Source organism: Xenopus laevis, chromosome 7L (genome assembly GCF_017654675.1).
Source record: "Xenopus laevis strain J_2021 chromosome 7L, Xenopus_laevis_v10.1, whole genome shotgun sequence".
NCBI classification, from domain to species: Eukaryota; Metazoa; Chordata; class Amphibia; order Anura; family Pipidae; genus Xenopus; species Xenopus laevis.
In genome coordinates, this window is record NC_054383.1 from 83,695,525 (window position 1) to 83,722,635 (window position 27,111).

Sequence of the window (27,111 nt, forward strand, 5' to 3'; positions counted from 1 at the left end):
TTAGAAAATTTGCTATTCAGGCAAATGTAGATGTGTAAATATAGACAAGCCCGGACAGGCAATCCGTGGTTTCTGGCATATGCCAGAGGAGTTGCTGTAAATTGCCATAAACAGTCACTAATTATCAGGCTGCTGGGGGCTGTTTGGGCCTCTGTGTACCTGAAATGCAAGGGCCTATTTCAGGGCCGCCATCAGGGGGGCGCAAGTGCTGAAAAGCTGAACAGCCGAAGTCCCAAAGCGAGGAAAAGACCTGAAGCCACGAAGATAGCTGAAGCTGAAGTCCCGAAAAGACCTGAAATCATGAAACCAGACAAAATTTAAGTCCCGAGGCGGCAAAAAGACCCGGAGGGCCCAGGAGGTATAGGAGCCCAGTGGGGCATTTTTAAGCCTTCTCTCTCTCTGTGTATTTATATATAATACACAAAAGCCATGAATATCTTGTAAACTATATCCTTATAAACGGTGAGTTCTGATGTCAGACCAGTTATAAACTGTGAGTTCTGATGTCATTTCTGTCACATGACTCACTGAAACTTGTGTATTATAATAAATAAAGTACCCCCAGTTGCAAAATATAAGGATATTATAAGTTACCTCAGAGTTCCATGACCAGTATATAAAATATGGTCATGAAACATCTCGGTAACTTATAATATCCTTATATTTTACAAGAGGGGGTACTTTATTCACTATATTATGTATATTTATATATCCTAAAATGATGTTACAGTGCTGCGCATCAATCTATTTTATTTACAAAGTTTCAGGTCCAGACTGGCAACATGTGGATTGTGGAGCTGCTGTGAGGGGCCATAAACAGTCACTATTTAGCAGGCCAGCAGGAGAGATAGGGCTGTTCGGGCTACTTGTTCAGCTTTCGATCATTTAGCGACCACTTAAACTAACCAGTTTGTCTCATAGCATGATGCTACCTTTATCTGGCGAATGCAATGGCTCGTCACACCTCCACAGTTACTCCCCGCCCCTGTTACTGCGTCATGGGTTTAACCCTCCCAAGTGTCGTCAGCAGTACCCTCCTCCGTGACGTCAGGCCGCGGTGTCCGCCGGTCAGACCGGGACTCGCTAGCACAAGATGGCGGCCACTGTTCCCGGGGGTCCCGGGACTCAACTCCCGCCGCACCGAGCGGCACCGGCCCGTATTGGATATTACGAAATAGACCGGACCATTGGCAAAGGAAACTTCGCGGTTGTAAAATTGGCCACGCATATTGTCACCCGGGCAAAGGTAATGGAGACTGGGGTAAAAATAACAGTGACCGGGGCAGTGATAAGAGTGTTGCTGCGGCAAAGAATATTATTGAGTTGGTAGTTGAATCCTGTAGCTACAGGGATATGGGGCTTTACCTAGTGATCTGGGGCCAAGGGGGAAGGGAAATGCGGGGAAATCCACTGCAGCAGTGGGGAAGGGAAGATGTGAAAGCGCACAGGGACGCTGCCAAAACATCTATGGAAAATTCTAGGCGCAGTGGGAATGGCTTTACAACGACTAGAATGGGCTGAAAGACCACCATCAGGGAAACGTAACCGGGAATGCATTTTTATCTGCTTCTCACGGCAGCCAATTATTGAGTTGTTCCTGAACTACATTTCCCAGGATTCCCCGATATCGTAGCCTCATTTACGTCATTCCTAGCAACTGGTACATTATTTGTCTCTTGCCCAGACGCCCCTACTGCTTCATTAATATGGGCAGCTCGGGAGAATTGAGTGTTTGTGTGACAGAATGATGCTTCTCTCTAGGTGACTGTCACACCAGCTCTTGTGCTATGGGCCTGGGTTACAGTGAGCCTTGAAGGTTGCACCTTCCTGGAACAAGTGCTCATTATTTCCAAACTTACTATATATTTACCTGAATGTAATCCTGAAACAATACCTAGAAAGAGGTTCTTAATGGAGGAAGGGTGGCTTTATAAGGTGTTTGTATTTAAAAACACATGCATGTTACAAGGTCATTTAATCAATATATATGGTGGGCATGACACACAATGCCCCCTCTTACCGCAAGCCTTGATACATACATAGGCCCAGCTGCACAGTGTTACAGGATTTTGCTTTCAAGGATCCATTAATATACTACATCAACCCATGAGTGTTTTCTGTGGTCTTAGGGAGAGCACAGAATCCTAGCGAGATTCTCACTAAAATGAACTTTTATTTAATTCACTGGGTGAGCATTATTCTGGGGGATCATAAATACCTTGGAAAATACGATCATAGGAAGTGGGAGGAGAGATTTTGGTTAAAGGGATACTGTCATGGGAAATTTAAATTTATTTTCAAAATGAATCAGTTAATAGTGCTGCTCCAGCAGAATTCTGCACTGAAATCCATTTCTCAAAAGAGCAAACAGATTTTTTTATATTCAATTTTGAAATCTGACATGGGGCTAGACATATTGTCAATTTCCCAGCTGCCCTCAAGTCATGTGACTTGTGCTCTGATAAACTTCAATCACTCTTTACTGCTGTACTGCAAGTTGGAGTGATATCACCCCCTCCCTTTCCCCCCCCCAGCAGCCAAACAAAAGAACAATGGGAAGGTAACCAGATAGCAGCTCCCTAACACAAGATAACAGCTGCCTGGTAGATCTAAGAACAACACTCAATAGTAAAAACCCATGTCCCACTGAGACACATTCAGTTACATTGAGAAGGAAAAACAGCAGCCTGCCAGAAAGCATTTCTCTCCTAAAGTGCAGGCACAAGTCACATGACCAGGGGCAGCTGCGAAATTGACATAATGTCTAGCCCCATGTCAGATTTCAAAATTGAATCTAAAAAAATCTGTTTGCTCTTTTGAGAAATGGATTTCAGTGCAGAAGTCTGCTGGAGTAGAAGTCTGCTGGAGTAGCACTATTAACTGATGCGTTTTGAAAAAAACATGTTTTCCGATGACAGCATCCATTTAAGTAATTCGGGTGCGTGTTGTGGGAGTACAAATTAGTCACTGTGTATATGTGTGGGATGCTATGCTTTCTTGCAAGCTTTTCCAGCTCCAGTCCTTCCTTATTTTGGAAGAATCATAACTGCAACAGCTGGAGGGTGTAAATTGGGCATCCCTATGCTTTGCACTTGCTTTTATCACTTGTCTAACCTATGAAATAGGTGTCACTGTTTTCAGCTGCTGCCCCCTATTCTGCTTATGTTATGCATCCTAGTTTATGCTGCAGTACTGGGTAACCATCCCCTACAAATAGCAGTTTTAAATTTGCAACGCCTTGTCATTTCTCCTAATGGTTTTATAGTGAAGTCCCTTCAGTCTCGTGTGTTACAAAGCTGCCTTTGTAGCAGAGTTACATGTAGGAAATCTTCTGCTGCTATTCTGCATTATTTGTAGGGATGCACCGAATCCACTATTTTGGATTCGGCCAAACCTCCGAAAGATTCGGCCGAATACCGAACCGAATCTGAACCCTAATTTGCATATGCAAATTAGGGATGGGAAGGACAAAAATTTTTTACTTCCTTGTTTTGTGACAAAAAATCACACAATTTCCCTCCCCGCTCCTAATTAGGATTCGATTCGGCCGAATCTTGCTGAAAAAGGCTGAATCCTGGATTCTGTGCATCCCTAGTTATTTGTCTCTGAATCAAATAACGAACGAGCATGCCAAAATAGCTAACCCTCCATTTATCAGGTTTCTTTTTGCTTGTGGTTTGCAACTAATTGCCATCGTGCTTTGATGCTGAATTAGCTCAGAGAGATGTTATTCAGAACAAGCATACAGTCTATCTAGTAGCACTGATTTTTAACTGTATGTGCAGCTGTTGCGTAATATAAGAGATTATACTCTGCAGTGATCCGTGACTGCATTGATACTTCCATTAGAGGGTTTTGTGAATGTATCTCTGCTGAATGCCTCGTGAAGGAGAGGCGCACAGTAATGCTTTTTTTTTTTTTTTTGCTAGACACCCCTTTCTTTCCAGATTACATTTTATTTGACTGTAGTAGCTGCATTTCTAAAGTATGTTTTGGTGCATTGTGTGGTATGGGATAAAGGCAGATTGTGTAGTGGTGGTTTTGTGGCTGTTGCACTCATATGTGGAATGTAGCAGAAACACTGTTACAGGGCCTATGTGTTATAACTCCCATCCTTTGCTTTTCAAGGCTTTTGAAAAGCATTTGTACAGCACTGTTTAGCACCGTCTAGCGGATTTCAGATACCTGTGGCAGCTGTATTAGCTCATGATAATGAGCCATTTTGCCCATTCATGTGTAATGTAAATGTCCATAAATTGTGTATACTAACTATACAGCTGTATGATATATTCTTTTTTTAATTTGAATCAAAATGTTGCCTATTGCTGGAGGTGCTTCAAAAATACTTCCATTTAGCCATATTTCTGGGCAGTATTATAACAAAATAGTCCTTTAGTTTTATTTTTCCTTGGCTTACTGTGCACCTTGCATGTAGGGTTGCCACCTGTCTACTATTTTACTGGCCTCGCCGGTAAAAATGATGGCTGATCCCAATGTTATTAATAGGGAGAAAAGATAAACATATAGGAAGGCTGGTATTTTTTTTCCAGAAAAGGTGGCAACGCTACTTGCATGGGACATTGGGATGGCAAGGCCCTCTTCACATTAGGTGGTATTATAACTCACTGAAATTTTATCAGTGGTGGTCTTCATGTCTAATGGGATCTTTATTTAAAATAGATGGCATGCAAATTGTGCTTTAAAGGGAACCCGTCACCCAAAAAATTATTCAAAGTCCTCTTTTATCACATAAGTCAAGCAAAATTAATTTTAATTACGCTATATAAATTATTTGAATCTGTTTCCTTCAGTCTGGGAATTTATAATTGTAGCAAGCAGGCAGGAGCCATTTTGTGGACACTGTTATTAAGACAAGCCTTGCATCATCTCAGAATCTTGTTTATGCCCCAGAATGGGGACCTGTTGTCCATCCCCATGTACTGGCTACACTATTAAATGGTGAAGAGAGCGGGAGCAGTGACATCTAGGAAGTGCTGAATGCAAAGTGAAAGTAATCGTCTGCCCCGCCTCTATGGCTAAGGCGCCTGTGATTAACGCCGGCGACTTTTCATTTTAGCCGGCGCAGAGTGAGGGAAGGCATTTGGGGAGATTGGTCGCAGCAAATTCGAGGTGATCAGTCACCAGGCGACCAAATCTTCCCAAAAGGCCCAGTGTGGCCTTACCCGTAGTATTTTAAGATCTATGGTTTTAAAGGGCATATAAAGTCTAAAATAGAATAAGGCTAGAAATGCTGTATTTTGTATACTAAATATAAACATGAACTTACTGCACCACAATCCTAATCAAACAAATAATTTATGCTTTCAAAGTTGGCTACAGGGGGTCACCATCTTGTAACTTTGTTAAACATCAAGACTAAGACTGTGCACATGTTCAGTGTGGTCTGGGTTGCTTAGGGATCGTCATAAACAAAGCTGCTCGGGTTCTGTATGGCTGGGAAGTAAGGCGGGGGCTCCCCTTGCTGTTCATAAGTATGATGGTTTCCCTGCTCAGCAGTTAGGGACCACCTGACAATTCCTATCCACAGCAGTAAATGAAGGGAGAATTTCACGGCATACAGCCAGGTTTCTTATAAAAACTGTATAAATTTTTTAATTCAAGTTTTTTTTTCATTAAAGAAAGTAAAAATGGGATTTTATTTTTTGCCTTTACATGCCCTTTAAGGGCAATTTTTGGATTTCTACACCAGGGTTTTTTGGGTAGCCCACACTTGCAGCACTTAGGGTAGGACTACACGGATGTTTTCAGCATGATCCAACGCGATGCGGCAAAACACCTGTGACGGAAATAAGGTAAGTGCGTTGATCCAATGCTACACGACTGTCTGATGCAGATGCAGTCGTGTCGCATCGGATCAACGATGCGACTTCATCTGACAATGCATTCACTTACCTTATTTCCGTTGCATGCGATTTGTCGCAGGCGTTTTGTTTCAGCGTGTTGGATCTTGCTGAAAATGTCCGTGTAGTCCTACCCTAAAACAACCAAAAGCAAGTTTTGCCTAGAAAAGTAATCCAAACTTGACTGAAACAAAGGTAGGTAAAACTCTATAGAGCTCATTTACAAACATTGATCAAAACAAACTGATGACTGGTTGCCTAGTCTATTGATGGAGGAATAATGATAAGAAATCTGTAATGTTCCATTGGTGCATCGTACACAAGCAAGACTAAATAAGGAGTAAACAGATAAACATTGAGGAAACGTTTTAAAGGGGTGGTTTGTCTTTAAAGGAAAACTATACCCACAAAATTCATATTTAAGCAACAGATAGTTTATATCAAATTAAGTGGCATATTAAAGAATCTTCTCAAACTGGTGTATATATATTTAAGTAAATATTGCCCTTTTACTTCTCTTGCCTTGAACTACCATTTTGTAACAGTCTGTGAGTCTTTGAGATCACTCTGACAAATACAGAACTCTGTCTGTTTATTGGCTAATGTGACCTAACGTATAGTTTGTTTGGTATGTGTACGTGAATCCCTGATCCCAGGGGGCGGCCCTTAATTTTTAAAATGACAGTTTTCTATTTATGATTACCCAGTGGCACATACTACTAAAAAAGTATATTAATATGAAAATGGTTTATTTACACGAAGCAGGGTTTTACACATGAGCTGTTTTTTGCAATATATTTTTTATAGAGACCTACATTGTTTAGGAGTTTTCCTTTAATTTAACTTTTAGTATGTTGTAACTAATTCTAAGCAACCTTTCAATTGCCCTTCACTTTTCCTGTTTTATTGTTTTTTATTTATTTGTCACTGACCCCATCTGAAAACAAATGCTCTGTAAGGTTATACATTTATTGTTACTGCCACTTTTTAGTATTCTTTTATGCAGGCCCTTTCCTATTCATATTCCAGTTTCTTCATCAGTGCATGGAGTCGGTACATAAATGCTTTGACTCCTCTGTTTTTAAAGGAACAGTACCACCAAAAACTGATAGTGTAGCAAAGTAATTAAAATATAATGTACTGTTGTACTGCATAGCACATTACAGATAAAACACCATTGTATTAGACATGTCTTATCTGTTATGTGCTATGTAACCCTTGCCTTTCCTCCTTTTTCCAGCAGTTTGAATGGCTGCCCCCATGGCTACACAGCAGCTTGATTATATAAACTTTAGTAGTCATTCTGAAGCAAACACACAGCTTTACCAGCGCATGCTAACAGAATATAATGGGTTTATTTAAATTTTTGGTGTTGCTTTTCCTTTAATATACTAATGTATTTTCTATGTTGATTGAAAGAAGTTAAGTACACAGCATACAAAGCATTTTATCACTGCTAAAGCTCAAACATATAAACCGCATCCTTTGGTAATTCTGAACCAAAATCAAAGTTAAACTACCGTACATAAACCAAAAACAACCCGAAAACCTAAAACAACTTATATTAATTGAACCTGGCATATAGCTGTAGTGTAGGATATCTGCTAAATACAATTCAAAATTAACTAAAGTAGTATTCTTAGAAACAGAATTGCATCTACCATATCCTGCTTCATAGAAGCTCTTAAATCTGATTTGATTCTTTTCATTGCTTGTATTTAAAGTTAAGAGTCAGAGTTGGTACATTTTTGGCAACTCCTACTTCAGATACCCAAAATTGCTTCAGATTCTACAGCTCTGGTAATTTGGACCCAAGCAACCAGACTGCTGAATCTGCAAACTGGAGAGCTGCTGAATAAAAAAATATACAACTCAAAAAACTAATTGCAAATTGTCTCAGAATTCCACTCTCTACATCATACTAAGGGCTCTTACTGACGAGTGGTTGTAGCTGCGCTCCCCTGCGTTCCGTTTTTTTGCGTTCAGCCGCAGGGGAGCGCATGACGAATTTAGCTTTTTTCAATGGGGCTGTACTCACACAGGCACGTGTAGGTGCCGAACGCAGGAAAAATGCAGCATGTTGCGTCTCAACCTGCGTTCGGCGCCTAAACATGCCTGTGTGAGTACAGCCCCATTGAAAAAAGATAAATGCGTCTATTCCTGCGCTCCCCTGCGGCTGAACGCAGAAAAACGGAACGCAGGGGAGCGCAGCTACAACCGCTCGTCAGTAAGAGCCCTAAAAGTTAATTTAAAGGTGATCAACCCCTTTAAATGGGCAATGCCACCTTCAAATGTAACCTGTTGGATAGAATTTGTCTTGTTTCATGGATTTTGAATTAAGCAGTTTATTCAGAAGCTAGTTGCTATTAGTTATCTAGTCCAATTTACCCTAGCAACCAGGCAGTGGTTTGCATAAGAGACTGCAATCTAAATAGTAAGGACCTCAATAGAAATAATTAATAAAAAATATCCTTATACCTTAAAGGGCAAGTCAACCCCAGAATTCTAAGCAACTTTCCGATATAGAATTATTAGAAATTTTCAATGCTTCTGAAGTTACTTGTAAAAACAATTAATATTGTAAGCAGCATTTGCTTAACTCCTGCGTGTTACATTTTAAACAATGTTGGATAAGTCTTGGTTCCCTGGCAAAGACAGGTCTGCTAATCAGCTGCCTTGTTTTAAGGCCCCCATACACAGACAGATATAAGCTGCCGACAGATTAAAGGTGGCCATACATGGAGAGAACTGCTCGTTTGGCGATGTCACCAAACAAGAGGATCTCTCCCTGATATGCCCACCTTTATTTAAATTCTTCTATCCACAGAAATACTAAAGCAAATAATTTTCTCTCAAATACTGTAGTAAGTCAGCATGTAGAAAAGCCGAACTAGTAAATCTAGTATTAGACCTGACCTTGCACAATTTGTTGCACATTTGGTATTTTGGAGTCTTTGAAAACCTTAGCATTCACTGTACTCTAGTATCCAAGTATGTATTCTGTCTACTCTATTGTAAAAGAAATGCACTGCTATGGCTTCTCTACCCATAATAGGGAAAGTTTGTTTTGCACTTCAGCCCACAATCTGGCTACTTGGTTATGAGTGGCTGCTTATGTAGCTAGTATATAGGCCCGTGTATGGCTGTTTTAGTTTGTAAATAAAAAACAGTATATATATATATATATGTATATATATATATGTATATGTATATATATATATATATATATATATATATATATATATATATATATATATATATATATATATATATATATATATATATATATATATATAAATAAACAAACAAGGGAAAGTTGTGCTCACCACTATTTTTTAAAACCATTAGGCGGGGGTGCAATGAGGGTGTGACCACAAAATACATTGCACCCCCGCCTAATGGTTTTAAAAAATAGTGGTGAGCACAACTTTCCCTTGTTTGTTATAGTTATAGTTATACAGGAGCAGTGACCAGCTCCATGTTGTAGCTCCCACCCTTCCCAGCTATAGTCAGGTGATCCCACTGGTGTCTAATAAAAGGGCAGCCAAGTTTGGGAGTTTTACTTTGAAAGCAGCTAGTAAGTTGCAGGTAAAACTTAGTCCCTTTGTAAAATGTATAATTAAGCAATTGAATTCTTAATGAATCAGATGAAAATTAAGCGTAGGACTGGCCAGATATGGGATGACTTTGACGTAGTTGGCCATCTTAAATATATTGCAATATATGGACAAACAATCCCTGTGTTGTTTAAAGGGTAAGGCATTTTTTAGTAACAGTATGCACAAAATGTCTCTGTCTTAAATATATTGACAATGGGTTGAGTGCAGAGGACCTCTGTAGTCTTTAACTGCTCTGTTTAGGATTTTATTTCTGTTTTACACTGGTTCCTCCAAGAAATACATCCACTTACATCCACACTCTCCTGTGTCTGAGACACTGCATCATCTGTTGCAAATGATTTGGCAACAGGAGAACATCCCATTTAAAGGGCCTCATTGTAAGCATTATTTGGCATGCACTCTAACTACATTTTACTTCCACTAATATGATTCATATGACCAATCAGAAAATTCATGGAGCTTACATTAGTCTTATGACACTAGATCATAAAAATATTTAATCTGCCTGCAGTTTTGCTCCATTTCACAGATTGTGTGGTTCACTTTTAAGTTAACTTTTAGTATGCTATAGAAAAGCTACAAATGTATTGTCATTGCTACTTTTTATTACTTGTATATCTATGCAGGTCCTCTTTTAACTATAGTCCAGTCTCTTATGTAAGTCAATGCATGGTTGCTAGGGTAATTTGAAACCAAGCATTTTGCTTTGATTTTTATTCAGTAGAATAAAGAAGAATCACATACAGCAGAAGCTGGCAGAAATTTCTGGCTCTACATCCCTATGCCTGTTCCTTGCATCTGTTAATGCCGGTAAAGCCCACAAAGAATGTGAATGCACAGCAAGGATATATTGGCAGCCTGGCTATTGTGCTGTTCTGGTATGCTGGAACCCTGCAAGAAATGTGTAGCACGTATAGCCTTAGTTTATCTAAATCGCTGCAGTGGTACACTAGGCTTATTTAGAAATATGAGCTTCATAAAGTGTGGGGCTGGCTCTGTTAAACAAGAGAAAAACTGGTTCCTGGAACTGGCAACCTCATGTGGATTTCTTTTTTTTTATAGTTTAGTTTTTGTCACCAGAGAATGTTTGCCATTATTTACTTTATCTGCCTGAGGCCTCAATTGAATCCTACAACTTCTTACTACTCATTGATGTATTTTTAACAGTTATGTTAAATATCACGCCATTGATGAAAAATAGACCAGAAAAATCATAATCACTATATTAACTATTTTAATTCACTTAGTGCGCCTTTCATTTTATATTGTTAGATTTTGTAGACATAAGGAACATTGGGCAGGCAGAGTATGTAAAACACAAGGAACATAGAGTAGGTAGAGTATGACACACACAGGGAGCATAGGGCAGGCAGAGTATGGCACACACAGGGAGAATAGTACAGGCAGACTATGGCACACAGGGAGCATAGGGCAGGCAGAGTATGGCACACAGGGAGCATAGGACAGCAGAGTATGGCACACACAGGGAGCATAGGACAGCAGAGTATGGCACACACAGGGAGCATAGGACAGCAGAGTACGGCACACACAGGGAGCATAGGACAGCAGAGTATGGCACGCACAGGGAGCATAGGGCAGCAAAGTATGGCGCACACACATGGAGCATAGGGCAGGCAGAGTATGGCACACACACAGGGAGCATAGGGCAGGCAGAGTATGGCACACACACACAGGGAGCATAGGGCAGGCAGAGTATGGCACACACAGGGAACATAGGGAAGGCAGAATACAGCAGGAGACAGGGAAAATTATCAGAACCACTCTAAGATGAACAGTTCATACTGTGCAACATACAGTGACACAATGCTGGTGCCCCTCCAGCAGTTTACCTGACGTGTGTTTTCAAAACTACTTTCTAATGATTGTAATTTTGAAATGTCAATCAAGCATAGAATGTCTTAAAAATTCTATACAATCAATAAAAGTTCTGAAATGTGTATACTGATACTCCCTAACCAGTGTGTGTGGCTGACTTTTCTTTGGAGAGTATTCTTACAGAAATTGTCTTTTTGTATTGCTTTGCCAGCCACCTTAGATGAAATTGCTGATACTTACATTCAAAAGAATGCTGCCTACCCACACCCACACAGTCAGAGTTTGAATCCTATTTTGTAGGATCACTTGCGGACAGTGAACTGTGTGTACTTATGGCACAAATCTATTGCTTTAAAAGTTATGGTTGCTTTAAATCTATTTACTTTACTCTGCCTAAGTGCTATTGTGTATTAAGTGGGTATTTCTCTTGCCTGAAGAGCGCCAGTGCCAACGCAGGGGGAATTTTAGGGTTTTTCATAGAGTGAAAATGCAACTGAATGACTTGCAGTTCAGCCCAAGTGCCATAGACATAACCTGGGGCACAGTAATCTGGCGCATAGAATTTTAAACCATTTGTTCTGTTTGAAAGTGAATAGAAATGTAAATATGAAGATCGGATTTCTATGGCCAAAACAAGCTACTATTTTCACCAACATTCTGCTCTATATTACTTTTATAATTTTGTTGTACTGTAAGAGAAAAAATAATGTAATGAATACATTTATAAAAGGTAAGCATGAACACATTGTATAAAAATGCATTAAACTGCACTAAATGTTCTTATAGTCATTACCATGTTACTGGCAATGTTTTGGGCTGTGGCAGAGGTTCCAATCTGTTGCACATGGGATGCTGCTGGCCCATCAGACAACAAGTGCTGTTAAATACCTCTTACATTTGCAAGTATGGGTCTCATTATAAGACACTTGACATTCTGTGATCCGATAATGGGAAAATGTCACAGTTTCTTTATATTTGCAGGTATGGGGACTGCAGCATTGTAAAGTTATTTTGCGATGATTTCCCACAGGTGCTGCATCTGTCATTGCCCTTAAGCTGGCCATAGACGCAGAGATCCGATCGTACGAATCAATGTACGGTCAGACTTCCCCATCTCCCGACCTGCCACTAACCATAAAGATCAAAGTCTTACCATTCAGATCAAATATAAAGTTGTAAGAACAGATCAGCCGATGTTCTGCCTCTGACAGCAATCGTACGATAGTTAAAGCTAGTGACAGTCTCCCTCTGGAAATCGTACGATTGGCAATGCACGCAGAGTATTACCCGCAGCCGACAGAAATTTTCTAACCTGTCAGATCGACGAAACGACCGATCTCCACCAGACGAAAAATGTCAGGACTCTCCACACACGGTCCGAATATTGTACAAATCCTCGATTTGTACGATTGGATCCCTGTGTCTATGGCCAGCTTTAAGTAGTGGTGGTGACTGTTTATTGAGGTTTGGCAAAGCAACCCTTGAGCTGCTTATTATTACCTGCCTACACCAAGCAGGATGTTCATTTGTCCCTTTTTGACCTAATTGGTAGAAAAATCACACTCTTGAAACTAACTTATTGGTAGCTGAATATAAGTTTATTTGGCGTGCCCCTATTGACAATCGTATGGATTTTTTGGTTTATCTGAAGAATCAGCTGGTCTAGGTTAGTTTTGACATCTATGTGTCGATCCGATGACCAAAAATATGCTCTGGGTGGCAATTTTTACAGCATCTTTGGTGTCTCGTACTAAAACCATGGGGGTGTCTGCGCTAATATGAAGGACTGCATACCTTCATCTACTCTTGTCAGCTTTGAGATGTCCATTCTGAGCTACTGTGCTGTCCCAAAATAAATCTGTACACGATTTTAAATAACCGCATATTTTTTTTAAATAAGAAATATTTCATATATACAGTATTTAATATTTCCTTAAACAGGAGATCTAACAACCACATAACGTACAACCCTGTTTCCAAAAAAAGTCGGAACCCTATGTAAAATATAAATAAAACAGAATGAAATGATTTGCGAATTTTGTAACACTATGTTTAATGTTATTGTTATTTGAAAAAAGGAATACATGCTCATTTTGAATTTGATGCCAACACGTTTTAAGAAAATTGGGACAAGGGAATGTTCACCACTTAATATCCTCTTTTAACAACACTTTGTAACCACTTGGCAACTGAGAAGACCAATCGCTGTAGTTTTGAAAGTGAAGTATTGTCCTATTTTTGCTGATATGGGATTTTAGCTACTTAACGTCTCAGGGTCTAATTCTTCATCAAATTCAAAATGAGCATATATTTGACTATATGATTACAAAATAATAAAATCAGTTTAAATGATTTACAAATCATCTCTTCCAAATTCAAAAATATAACATGATCTATATATCTATAGTTATGTTTTACAAAGTGCCCATCTGTTTTGGCAACAGGTTTGTATTACTAGTCCAGTTTCATGGCTGAAAATCTTGTGTTTTGCATGGCTGTTTGCAATATTCATGCTATTTGCTACCATGATGTACATGGTTAATTGGGTTGAAAGAAGACCAAAGTTCAAACCAAACCCCCCCAGTACATTAATGAATCTGCCATCATAGCATCTCTAGCAGGGAATTTTGGAACCTCATTGCCCTTACCATGAAGAACCATCAAATGAAAGTTAATTTTCTCAAACCTAAAGGTGTTGCCTCTACTTCAATGTTCCATTCTATGGGTCAATAATGTCCTCTAATGTACTTGTAAAGTGTCTCTTTACAATTGCATTTTCTCCATAGAAAACGGTCCCAACCTTGAAATTGTCCATTGACAAGCATTGTCTCATATCACAGCGTTCCAGAGAGCAATTAAAACAACCAGCAAAAAAGAAAGTTCCAAGGTATATAGTAAAGTATGAGTGAAAATAGGGAAGCAGGAAGGTAGGGTAGACATCATTATATGTTGGAGCAGAGGCATATTCTATCATGTCAGATATTGTCCTGGGATGCTGATGGGGATTTATCTGTCCGTGGACCATCTGCTTATATAAGTTACTTATACAGAGGGAGGGCCTCGTTTATCAAAGATTTTCAGTGTATAAAAAGGTGGGTGCTCTAGGTAGATTCTAGAATAGAATTTTCTTTTCCTATCATAGAAATACAAGAGTCTCAGGAAGATGTGCTGGTACCCATCAGGGAAAATTTTATCAACCTGTCACAGGGGGCATGCCTCCGGGGACTTTACATTAGGTTTGTTAAAGGTCAGTACAGGTATGGGATCTGTTATCCGGAAACCTGTTATCCAGAAAGTTCAGAATTACAGAATGAACATGTCCTATAGACTCCATTATAATCAAATAATCCAAATCCTTAAAAATTAAGATTCCCTTTTTCTCTGTAATAATAAAAACAGTAGCTTGTATTTGATCCAAACTAAGATATAATTAATCCTTATTGGAAGCAGAACCAGTTATTGGGTTTATTTAATGTTTACATTAAACCCCAGGTCGCAAGCATTCAGGATAACAGTTCCCATACCTGTACTAGAATGTTTAACACTTTGCCCCAAAACCTAGCTATCAGAGGGCAAGACCAGAATGTATGCAAGAATGTACCAGGGCTCGCTCCACATTTAGAGCATAAATTGTCTGATTTAAGGCCCACAGCGTGAAACCGTGTTGGTGTAAGCGATGTACTGTGTATTGTACGGTATTGTGCTACTAATTACAGAAAGGGAGTAGGTCATGTCAGACTGGGTTAAGCCCCAAATGTTCATTACAGCAACTTTTTTTTCCTTACATCATTTAATTTATCTGAAGGAAGTTGCCCTGAACCATTCTCTTGTTTGTAAATTACTTTCTCATTTCCAGCCCCATTGGCACATTGTCTGTTTGTACTGCCTAAAAGCGTTTTTAACTGTGTTCCAGCAGCTTTGCCTGCAATCTCTAAAACATATAAAATTGAGCCTATTTCTATGACTTTACCAGTCAACTGGTATGCCATTAGCCCAATTTTAAAGGTAAAATTTCTTCTTTTGCAAAATATTAAATTAAATTTCCTGTCACTGACAGGTTTGATCTTCATAGCCGGGTCCTGCCACCAGGTCACGGTGTAAGGTGATTGCGTCTTTATTGCAGTAATTATCTCGTTATTAAAACCAGCCTTAAGTTAAAGGAATTGTTGAGTGTAAAAATAAAAACTGGTTAAATAGATAGGCTGGCAAAATAATAAATGTTTATAATATAGTTTGTTAGCCAAAAATGTAATGTATAAAGGCTGGAGTGACTGTGTGTGTAACATAATAGCCAGAACACTACTTCCTGCATTTCAGCTCTCTTGGTTTATACTGACTGTTTACCCTGGTTACCAGGCAGTAACCAATCAGAGACCACATGGGTCATCTGTTGCTTTTGAATCTGAGCTGAATGCCGAGGATCAGTTGCAAGCTCACTGAACAGATGTACCATGTGGCCCCCCTTCAAGTCACTGAAAAGCAGAAAGTAGTGTTCTGGCTATTATGTTAGACATCCAGTCACTCCAGCCTTTAAACATTACATTTTTGGCTAACAAACTATATTGTATATAACTGTATTAGAAACGTTTTATTTTGCACTGCCTATCTGTTTACACACTGAACTGTTCCTTTAAGGTGCAATTGAGGCTTTATGCAGCAATGCATTTTTTTTCTTTATTCTTCTCTATTCAATCGCTACATAGCCCACTTTGAAAGTAGCATATTTTGCAATTTGTTTACAAACTATATTTCTATTTTCTGCAACTGTATTTCTGTATTTTATAGGGGTTGTTCACCTTAAAGGGGAACTCCGGCTTCCAAAACAAAATTGAATGAAGAGGCCCACATTACACCGAAAACCCTTATATCACTGTAATCTTCAAAAAGTATGAATAAATGCCATTGTTCCGTGCTGAAATTCAGCTGTTTAACAGCTCTTTTCTTCTGCATCATTTGAAATCCTGGAAGGGAAGGAGGGACTAAACACCGATGTAACAAATTGTAGCAACTTCTCCACAGTTAACAGACAGCATGCAGGAACTACATAACCCACAATGCATAGCATAGGAGAGCGACTGAACAGAAAGATAAGAAATTAAAATTGACAAAAATTATAAAATTGAGGCCTCACAACAGATTTTTGGCTGCTGGGGCCAATGCCCCCCTCCCATTTTTTAAGCTGAAAAGGTGTTGAAGAGGAAGGCAAGTAATTAAAAAAAAAAAACAAAAAAAAAAAACTATAGCCTAAATAATGAAAACCAATTACAACCTAGCTAGGAATAGGGCATTCTATAGCATACTTAACTTAAAGGTAAACCACCCCTTTAAGGGGTATTGTCATCACATAAGAAGGTCATTTAGTGTTTAGTGTAAGAATGCAGCATATTCACCATAATTTCAGTAAAATAGCAGCGGCAAAGGTGCGCTGCGCCAACACAGTTGTGGCCGATGCATCAAAATGTTCACAATTGTGCTGGTGTTTTAAACTAAATTAGTGGTAATTGCTCTGACAATTTTTTAAGTCTCAATGGTGTTACTTCAGGAACTCACTGACAGGTGCTCCCAATCCTTTATATCCATTGATTTGCTTTTCCAGTTGAAGCAGCCCTTTGTGGGAACCCTTGAGTTATGGACGTAACTCCAGATATTGTCTGCGTCAACAGGTGCTTGGAACCCTATTGGGACATGGAGATGGGAAAGATAAAGAGCTGCCAAATGCAGCTGTATGGAATAATTTTGATGCAAATACCTTAATTCAATGGGGTGTTTCACTTATATTTTAAATACCTTATTTATGTGTTGTTAACATTTATTTCTTCTTTATTTAAGCTAATTTCTCACAATCCAATTTGCCCTGGATTTCTGCCTGAAAATAAACACTTGGGGAGCAGAGCAGATTGACGTTTCTTCCTTTGTTTTTCCAGTGGCAGAGAAAATGCCTCATGCAATATTAGACAAAGGCTGTAAAGTATTGCAACGTGCCTCTGTGTTTCCATTCACCACAGCAAGAGTTTGTGGTGCTTTTCTGCCACCAACAATATAGACTAGAAAAATGGCTGAACACAGCAGAGCTTATAGCAAACACACTGCAGTAAAATTCAAGATTTTTCACATGTACAGCCTAGAAGTTCAAAGTATCCCAAATCAAGCTGCCAATTTTAATTGTCCCTGTTAATAGTAATTGAAGCCAGGCACAGGGACATCGAAGCAACAGTGTAGCAAATGTTAATGAGCTTTTAAATAAAAGCTATTTAAATCTGCTTTGCCTTGTGGGACAATGGCTTTGATCCTGAGAGTTTATCAAGGCTTCCTGCCATAAAGCAAGATAGCACTGCTGTTGTGTGCCAGAAAAGCAACGGAACTAGAGACACAAGTGATGCAAAATAGATTTACTAGCTCAATAAGTAAAGGTATATTTTTCAGAAATACATAATTTTTAATTAAAGCTACACGTGTTCTTCTCACAACCATTGTCTTTTCCACCATCCGCATCCTCTACCATCTCTCATCTTAATGTTAAAAGGGAAGCGACACCCTCCATGGGCAAGGGATATGGCAAAATGTACAATGGGACATGACTGAGTATTGTTTGTGCCTTGATACTTTTCACATCCTATATTATTATGGTTGAACTGTTTGTGATCTTTGGATCAAACCTAATGCACAGTGCTGAATGATTTGTGCAATATCTTATTAGGTGATAATATGGTAGTTACCTCCTAATATTCTTTTCACACATTTGATGATACCATAACCATTTGTAGATTTATTGAGTTGCTCTTAGACTCATCTTATTGCATGAAAAAAAATAGGCCACTCACTGCCTTTGAACATTTGAGCCTATTCCTCAATATATGTGAGGGCCCCCTCTTGTAACACTTAAGATATTATTGCATCTACTGTATAATCTCTCATCTTAAACCTTATTCTGTTGCTGCTCATTCTCTGAATCTTCATCTTGGAATTCATCCATAAGACTCACATAAAAAAATGGAGATCCTGCATTTCGGGGAACTAGAACATACTGTATATGGCCCAGCCACAAATTAAGTGCTGCAGGGTACAGTGTTTGGCACTTTACTATAAGGGGCACATTTACTTAGCTCGAGTGAAGGAATAGAATAAAAAATACTTCGAATCTCAAAGTATTTTTTTGGGTACTTCGACTTCGAATCGTACTAAAAATCGTTCGACTATTCGACCATTCGATAGTCTAAGTACCGTCTCTTTAAAAAAAAAAACTTCGACCCCCTACTTCGCCACCTAAAACCTACCGAGGTGCAATGTTAGCCTATGGGGAAGGTCCCCATAGACTTCCTAACAATTTTCTGATCGAAGGAAAATCGTTCGATCGATAGATTAAAATGATTTTCCTTCGATCATAGGAAATGAGGTAAATCCTTCGACTTCGATTTTTCGAAGTCAAAGGATTTTACTTTGACGGTCGAATATCGAGCGTTAATTAACCCTTGATATTCGACCCTAAGTAAATGTGCCCCTAAGTGTCAGAATTGCTAGGTGCGAGTGCTCCAAGAGGTCATCTTTGAGCGGTGTTCTTCTCATATGCTTCATTGTTCCATTTAGCCCTTTGGTTTGACCATCTGCATATACTAAAAGCATACTGCAGATGATGAGCATTTTAACCACCCCCCCAACTCTAAGGTATTAGTTTTTATTATAAGCCTGGATTGCCTAGCTACTAAAATTTCACATGTATGTTTTTGTGATGCATGGTGTCAGTCAGTAGGCTAGTGTAATGTGTATTTTCGTTTCCAGGCAACATATGGCTCAGATGCAATGTCTCTTCCAGGAAACTGCATTCCTCATTTGAGTGACTGAGATACTGAACTGCCCTTGATCTGTAACCAGCTACTGTCTCTACACTCTGCCCATGATATTCAACCACCTGCTGTACCCACTCCCTGCCCCCAGTCTTCAACTGGCGCTTTTTCATGCTTACCACCCCTTGATCCTTGCTCAGCTGCTGTATTTCATCTGTGCGATTAGCTTGTAGATCACGTTTCCACTTCTATATCATATATTGCCCTTTTTTGGAATATGATTTTAGGGGTTGTTGTTTTTGACTGTTCGGTGTAAGGCGCACTTACCGTGTTTAAAGCATGAGCAATTTTGTAATATTTCTGTAAGAGTTACACACATACATACAGTAGTGTGAAAAACTATTTGCCCCCTTCCTGATTTCTTATTCTTTTGCATGTTTGTCACACAAAATGTTTCTGATCATCAAACACATTTAACTATTAGTCAAAGATAACACAAGTAAACACAAAATGCAGTTTTTAAATGAGGGTTTTTATTATTTAGGGAGAAAAGAAATCCAAACCTGTGTGAAAAAGTAATTGCCCCCTGAACCTAATAACTGGTTGGGCCACCCTTAGCAGCAATAACTGCAATCAAGCGTTTGCGATAACTTGCAACGAGTCTTTTACAGCGCTCTGGAGGAATTTTGGCCCACTCATCTTTGCAGAATTGTTGTAATTCAGCTTTATTTGAGGGTTTTCTAGCATGAACCGCCTTTTTAAGGTCATGCCACAACATCTCAATAGGATTCAGGTCAGGACTTTGACTAGGCCACTCCAAAGTCTTCATTTTGTTTTTCTTCAGCCATTCAGAGGTGGATTTGCTGGTGTGTTTTGGGTCATTGTCCTGCTGCAGCACCCAAGATCGCTTCAGCTCGGGTTGACGAACAGATGGCCGGACATTCTCCTTCAGGATTTTTTGGTAGACAGTAGAATTCATGGTTCCATCTATCACAGCAAGTCTTCCAGGTCCTGAAGCAGCAAAACAACCCCAGACCATCACACTACCACCACCATATTTTACTGTTGGTATGATGTTCTTTTTCTGAATGCTGTGTTACTTTTACGCCAGATGTAACGGGACGCGCACCTTCCAAAAAGTTCAACTTTTGTCTCGTCGGTCCACAAGGTATTTTCCCAAAAGTCTTGGCAATCATTGTTTTTTAGCAAAATTGAGATGAGCCTTAATGTTCTTTTTGCTTAAAAGTGCTTTGCGCCTTGGAAATCTGCCATGCAGGCCGTTTTTGCCCAGTCTCTTTCTTATGGTGGAGTCGTGAACACTGACCTTAATTGAGGCAAGTGAGGCCTGCAGTTCTTTAGATGTTGTCCTGGGGTCTTTTGTGGCCTCTCGGATGAGTTGTCTCTGCGCTCTTGGGGTAATTTTGGTCGGCCGGCCACTCCTGGGAAGGTTCACCACTGTTCCATGTTTTTGCCATTTGTGGATAATGGCTCTCACTGTGGTTCGCTGGAGTCCCAAAGCTTTAGAAATGGCTTTATAACCTTTGAAATTGAACTCAGGTGTGATAAACCACAGTTAAGTTATTTTTTAATAAGGGGGGCAATCACTTTTTCACACAGGCCCATGTAGATTTGGAGTTTTTTTTCTCCCTTAATAACGTAAAACTGCATTTTGTGTTCAATTATGTTATCTTTGACTAATAGTTAACGGTTTTTGATGAGCAGAAACATTTAAGTGTGACAAACATGCAAAAGAATAAGAAATCAGGAAGGGGGCAAATAGTTTTTCACACCACTGTATATCTATATATCTATATATATATATATATATATATATATATATATATATATATATATATATATATATATATATATATATATATATATATATATATATATATATATATATATATATATATATATATATATCTATCTCTATATATATCTATCTATATATATATATATCTCTATATATATCTATCTATATATATATATCTATATATATATATCTATATATCTATATATATATATATATATAGATATATAGTCAAATACAAGAGTCCTCTGCACTCAACCCATTATCAATATATTTAAGACAGCGACATTTTGTGCATACTGCTACTAAAAAATGCCTTACCCTTTAAACAAAACAGGGATTGTTTGTCCATATATTGCAATATATTTAAGCTGGCCAACTACGTCAAAGTCATCCCATATCTGGCCAGTCCTACGCTCAATTTTATCTGATTCATTAAGAATTCTATTGCTTCATTATACATTTTACAAAGGGACTAAGTTTTACCTGCAACTCACTAGCTGCTTTCAAAGTAAAACTCCCAAACTTGGCTGCCCTTTTATTAGACACCAGTGGGATCACCTGACTATAGCTGGGAAGGGTGCGAGCTACAACATGGAGCTGGTCACTGCTCCTGTATAATCTATAACAAACAAGGGAAAGTTGTGCTCACCACTATTTTTTAAAACCATTAGGCGGGGGTGCAATGAGGCTGTGACCACAAAATACATATAGTCAAATACAAGAGTCCTCTGCACTCAACCCATTATCAATATATTTAAGACAGCGACATTTTGTGCATACTGCTACTAAAAAATGCCTTACCCTTTAAACAAAACAGGGATTGTTTGTCCATATATTGCAATATATTTAAGCTGGCCAACTACGTCAAAGTCATCCCATATCTGGCCAGTCCTATGCTCAATTTCATCTGATTCATTAAGAATTCTATTGCTTCATTATACATGAAAGCTCCCACCCTTCCCAGCTATAGTCAGGTGATCCCACTGGTGTCTAATAAAAGGGCAGCCAAGTATGGAGGTTTACTTTGAAAGCAGCAAGTTAAGTTGCAGGTAAAACCAAGTCCCTTTGTAAAATGTATAATGAAGCAATAGAATTCTTAATGAATCAGATGTGATACTTTATTGGAGACTCAACGTTTCGATTCCCCACATTGATCTTCGTCAGGAGAATACAGAACAATAGATAGATAGATAGATAGATAGATAGATAGATATAGAGATAGATAGATATAGAGATAGATAGATATAGAGATAGATAGAGCAATAGGGAGATAGAGCTATAGGGAGATAGATCTATAGGGAGATAGATAGAGCTATAGGGAGATAGAGATAGAGCTATAGGGAGATAGAGATAGAGCTATAGGGAGATAGAGATATAGATATAGATAGATAGATATATAGATATAGATAGACAGAGATATTGATATAGATAGACAGAGATATAGATATAGATAGACAGAGATATAGATATAGATAGACAGAGATATAGATATAGATAGACAGAGATAGAGATAGACAGAGATAGAGATAGACAGAGACAGAGACAGAGATAGAGATAGACAGATAGAGCTAGAGAGAGAGAGAGCCATATAGAGATAGATAGAGCTATAGATAGATAGATAGTGATAGAGACAGAGATATAGATAGATCCATATATAGAGATAGATAGAGCTAGATATAGATAGAGATATAGAAAGAGATAGAGATATAGAAAGAGATAGATAGAGAAATAGATAGAGATATAGAAAGAGATAGATAGAGAAATAGATAGATAGATATAGACATATGTATATATATATATATATATATATATATATATATATATATATATATATATACATATATATATATATATACATATATATATATATATATACATATATATATATATATATACATATAGATATAGATGTATATAGATATATACATACACACACACACACAATCTGTTATCCCGAAAGTTCAGAGATATGGGATGATGGTCTCCCATAGACTCTATTTTATCCAAATTGATTTCTGTGCAGTTGCCTACTGTAAAATATCATGTATACATCCATGTTAACATAATTTGCTAAAAACTTTGAACTATTTAAGGTCTTCTTTGAGCTTACAACCATGGTCAAATGGTCAAGGTTAAGAGCTTTAACTTCAGCTCTGAAAATGACTGGAAACAGAATGGGTCTGTGAAGGGTTAACTGCACCAAATCTTAGAAGGATTTTTCAAGACGTACTAATCCACACAAATTTGGACAGGAACTCTTGTTTATCCATAGTGCCCATAACCCTTCAGTCTGTATCTTGTTACAATTCTGTTCCCTGTTTTGTATTGCTTTTTCCTATTTCATATAAACTGTGAAGGTCCTGACTCTTCTGCACATCTCTAATGTAATGTGCTTTGTTTGGACTGGCCTGGTGCCTGTGGTTTAACATATGTGTAGTACAGCTCACTGTAATTAAAATTTATTGGCATTTGTCCATTGATATATGTGACCAGATCACATATAAAATAATTTAATGATTTCCAACTGTGTGATCATCAGTGATAAGAAGATGTGGGGGTGTGGTCTGATGTCATGGGGCTTGGAGTATAGCCAGAACTGTAGGAACTTGTAATTGCAGACTGGTACACACTGGAAAGACAGATGCGTTCGTCCTGTAGTTGCCTGCAGAGTGTAAAGAACCAGAACATGTATTTATTATATACAGTAAAGCCCCCATTTTACATTTTTCTGAGGGCCAGAATAAAATGTTGTAAAATCAGGGAAAAGTATTCTGTGATATGGGACCAGAAAAAAAAAATAAAATTAAAAATTGTTGGAAAATGTAAAATTAGGGGATGCAAAATAAAGGTTGCTCTGTATTTATTAACTTGATGGTTTTAACATTATAATACTTCTACTTTTCTTGAAATAATGAGTGATTAATCAACTGTATAGTTTTCAATTATCTTAAAGGAGACATCTATGACAAGTGAAACCCCCCTAATATTGTAGTCAGTAATGAATAATATATGTTGCTGGTTTCACTTTCGGCTAAAAATTTATATTATCCTTAAAAAGGGCCCCTTTATTGTAGCTCCCTATGGTCCCTGTCAGTGTTTTAAATTAGGGGCGGGTGTGTCCTAAAAGTCCCTGCCAGAAGCACAGTAGTAGGGAGATAGCCAATCATAAGCCCTGCAGTCACACAAGCAAAGACAGGCTTCAGTTCCCTATTGGGTCAGCCTAGCTGCTGATTTGTTCCTATCCTACAGCCTGGGAAAGGAGGCAGCAAGAAGTGGTGATTTTTAATGTCCTCATATTTTGCAACAGGGGGTACCATATTTATTATAATGGAGACAAAAAGGAACACCAAGAGCCCCAATAGTGTAATATGTTTTTACAGGGAGTAATGGTAGAGTAAACAAGTTAATACATACAAACCAGGGTTACCGATAGGCAACCACTGTATAGGCAGGTGGGGAGATTATCCTGACCCCACTCAGGAATAAAACGTCACTCTCTGTAGAAGAAGAAAAAGGGGATGATACCCCTCCACTCGGGGTGGACTCGATATAGTAGTAAGACAAAACAGAGGCGCCAAAAGGATAAAAAATAGCTAAAAGCACTTAAAAACCCAATGGGTAATTCAGAGGAGGTAGTAATGAACTTACCTCCTCCAAGCAGACACCAACGAAAGTGGTAATTTTCAATAATAGTTTATTCACAAAACAGTTTATATTACATACGTTTCTTTGAGTCGTGACAGAAATTACATCACTAAGCTCCAATTATAACCATTGACATCACTAAGCACCGTTTATAAGGATATAATTTACAGGCTATTCATGGCTCTTGTGTATTAGACTGTTTTACTAGCTGTTTGTGACATTAACTTAACCTACAACTTGAATTTAAATGCATGAGCTTGGACTTACAATTTTCGAAGATAATTCTTTCCCTCTTGGTTGGCTCTAACCAAAATATTTTGTGAAACACACAAGTACATCTGCATTATGTGTTGTGTGAATACACTCATACAGTTAGGGTTCTCTGTAATGAACTCTGTATGTTTCATCTCTCTTGGAAATTGTTACTGTATTAAGAATTAATATGTACTGTCACATTATCCCCAAATCATAAAATATCTCCTAGTCCTTACCCCTCCTCCAACTGATACATTGTACTGGTATGGGATCCGATATCCGGAAACTCATTATCCAGAAAGCTCTGAATTACGGCAAGGCCGTCTCCCATAGACTCCATTTTATCCAAATAATCAAAATTTTTTAAAATGATTTCCTTTTTCTCTGTAATAATAAAACATTACCTTATTGGAAGCAAAAGCAGCCTATTGGTTTATTAAACTTTTACATGATTTTTAAGTAGACTTCAGATATGAAGATCCAAATTACGGAAAGATCTGTTACCAGAAAACCCCAGATCCCGAGCATTCTGGATAACAGGTCCTATACCTGCACAAAAATTAAACTCTCCCTTTAAATGGGTATTTCCCCTTAAAATGTAGTGGTTCTAAAATATTTTAAATTTGTTGTTCTTTGAACTGCTATCAGGCTGTTATGGATTAATTAGCAGCTAGGCAGCAGTTTTCAAGTCAGGATGGAATATCAATAGGAGAGGGCCAGAAAAGATAGATAAAGCAATTAAAAATAAAATGTTACATTCCCAGTCTTTTTTTTTTTTCCAATGTAAGTGCATGATAATAATAATAATGTTTACTACTTTGTGCTCATTTTGTTTCTCATTTTTTTAACCATATTCATAAATTTTTTTAATTCTTGTCGTGTTTCCTGGCCAATCAATACTTTTTAGCCATACACTATTTGACTTGGTCACTCATGCTTCCCTTATTTTGTGTTTAGCTGCTTTTTGCAAGTTTTCAATATCCTGTTCTTGGTATAGGTGACCTGTTATCCAGAATTTTCCAGATAATAGATTTTTCCGTAATTTGGATCTTCATACCTTAAGTCTACTAAAATCATGTAAACATTAAATAAACCAAATTGGCTGGCTTTGCATTCAATAAGGATTAATTATATCTTAGTTTGGATCAAGTATAAAGTACATTTTATTGTCACAGAGAGAAATTTAAAAATAGGATTATTTGGATAAAATTAAGTCTGTGGGAGATTTTCACCTTCTAAAGCAGCTCTGGGAGGGGGTGGGGGGTCACCGACCTTGTAAACTGTTCTAAATTGATACATTTAGTTGATACATTTCTTATCTTTGTCCCTGCTGAGCAGAATCCCAGTGTTTCATTACATGCAGCTGTTAGAATTGATACAATAGTTGCTAATACTACAAATGCTGCTGAGAAATGTATCAACTAAATGTTGCAAAATTGAAACAGTTAAGAGTCTTCACCTGAATTACTGAGCTGCCAGACTGTAACACCAGAGACGGGGGCATTGACGGGGTAATTGAAAAAAGTCTTTATTTCTGGGGAACAATCTGAAAACACCTGAACTGAAAAAGTGTTTGGAAGGTGAACCACCCCTTTTAAAGGTGTGGTTCACCTTAAAGTTAACTTTTAGTATGTTACAGAACAGTCAATTCTAAGATACTTTTCAGTTGGTTTTCATTATTTATTTTTTATAGTTATTTGCCTTTTTCTTCTGACTCTTTGCAGCTTTAAAATGGGTGTCGCTGACCCTTTCTCTAAAGCAAATGCTCTGTAAGGCTACAAATGTATTGTTATTGCTACTTTTTATTACCGAGCTTTCTATTCAGACAATCTCCTATTCATATTCCAGTCTCTTATTCAAATCAATGCATGGTTGCTTGGGTAATTTGGACAGTAGTTACCAGATTGCTTAAAATGCAAATTTAAGAACTGCTGAATAAAAAGCTAAATAACTCAAAAACCTTAAATAATAAAAAATGAAAATCAATTACAAATTGTCTCAGAATATCACTCTCTGCATCATATTAAAAGCTTATTTAAAGGTGATCAACCCCTTTAAGGGCACGACACACAAGGGCAACTAATCTCCTCCAAATGCTTTCCTACCGGTGTTAAATTGAATTGGTGGTGGTAAAATATGTGGTCCTTTGTTTTTCTGAAGTCATCCAAAGTTGTCTCCAGTGGAACTATTGTATTTCAGCAGTTATCTGGTTGCTAGTTTACCCTAGCAACCAGGCAGTGGTTTGAACGAGAGAAAAACATCAATAGTAGTGGAGGGCCTGCATAGAAAGATAATAC

At 38.1% G+C, this 27,111-nt stretch overlaps 1 protein-coding gene across 1 annotated transcript in view; it reads left to right on the plus strand.

Moving 5' to 3' along the window:
- Positions 1 to 1,022: 1,022 nt before the first annotated feature.
- sik3.L (SIK family kinase 3 L homeolog) overlaps positions 1,023 to 27,111 on the plus strand; it is an 87,022-nt gene continuing 60,933 nt past the window's right edge. The window contains exon 1 of the mRNA XM_018225888.2: positions 1,023 to 1,246. Coding sequence (XP_018081377.1) covers positions 1,094 to 1,246 — 153 coding nt within the window. The 5' untranslated portion in view covers positions 1,023 to 1,093. The remainder of the gene's footprint in view (positions 1,247 to 27,111) is intronic.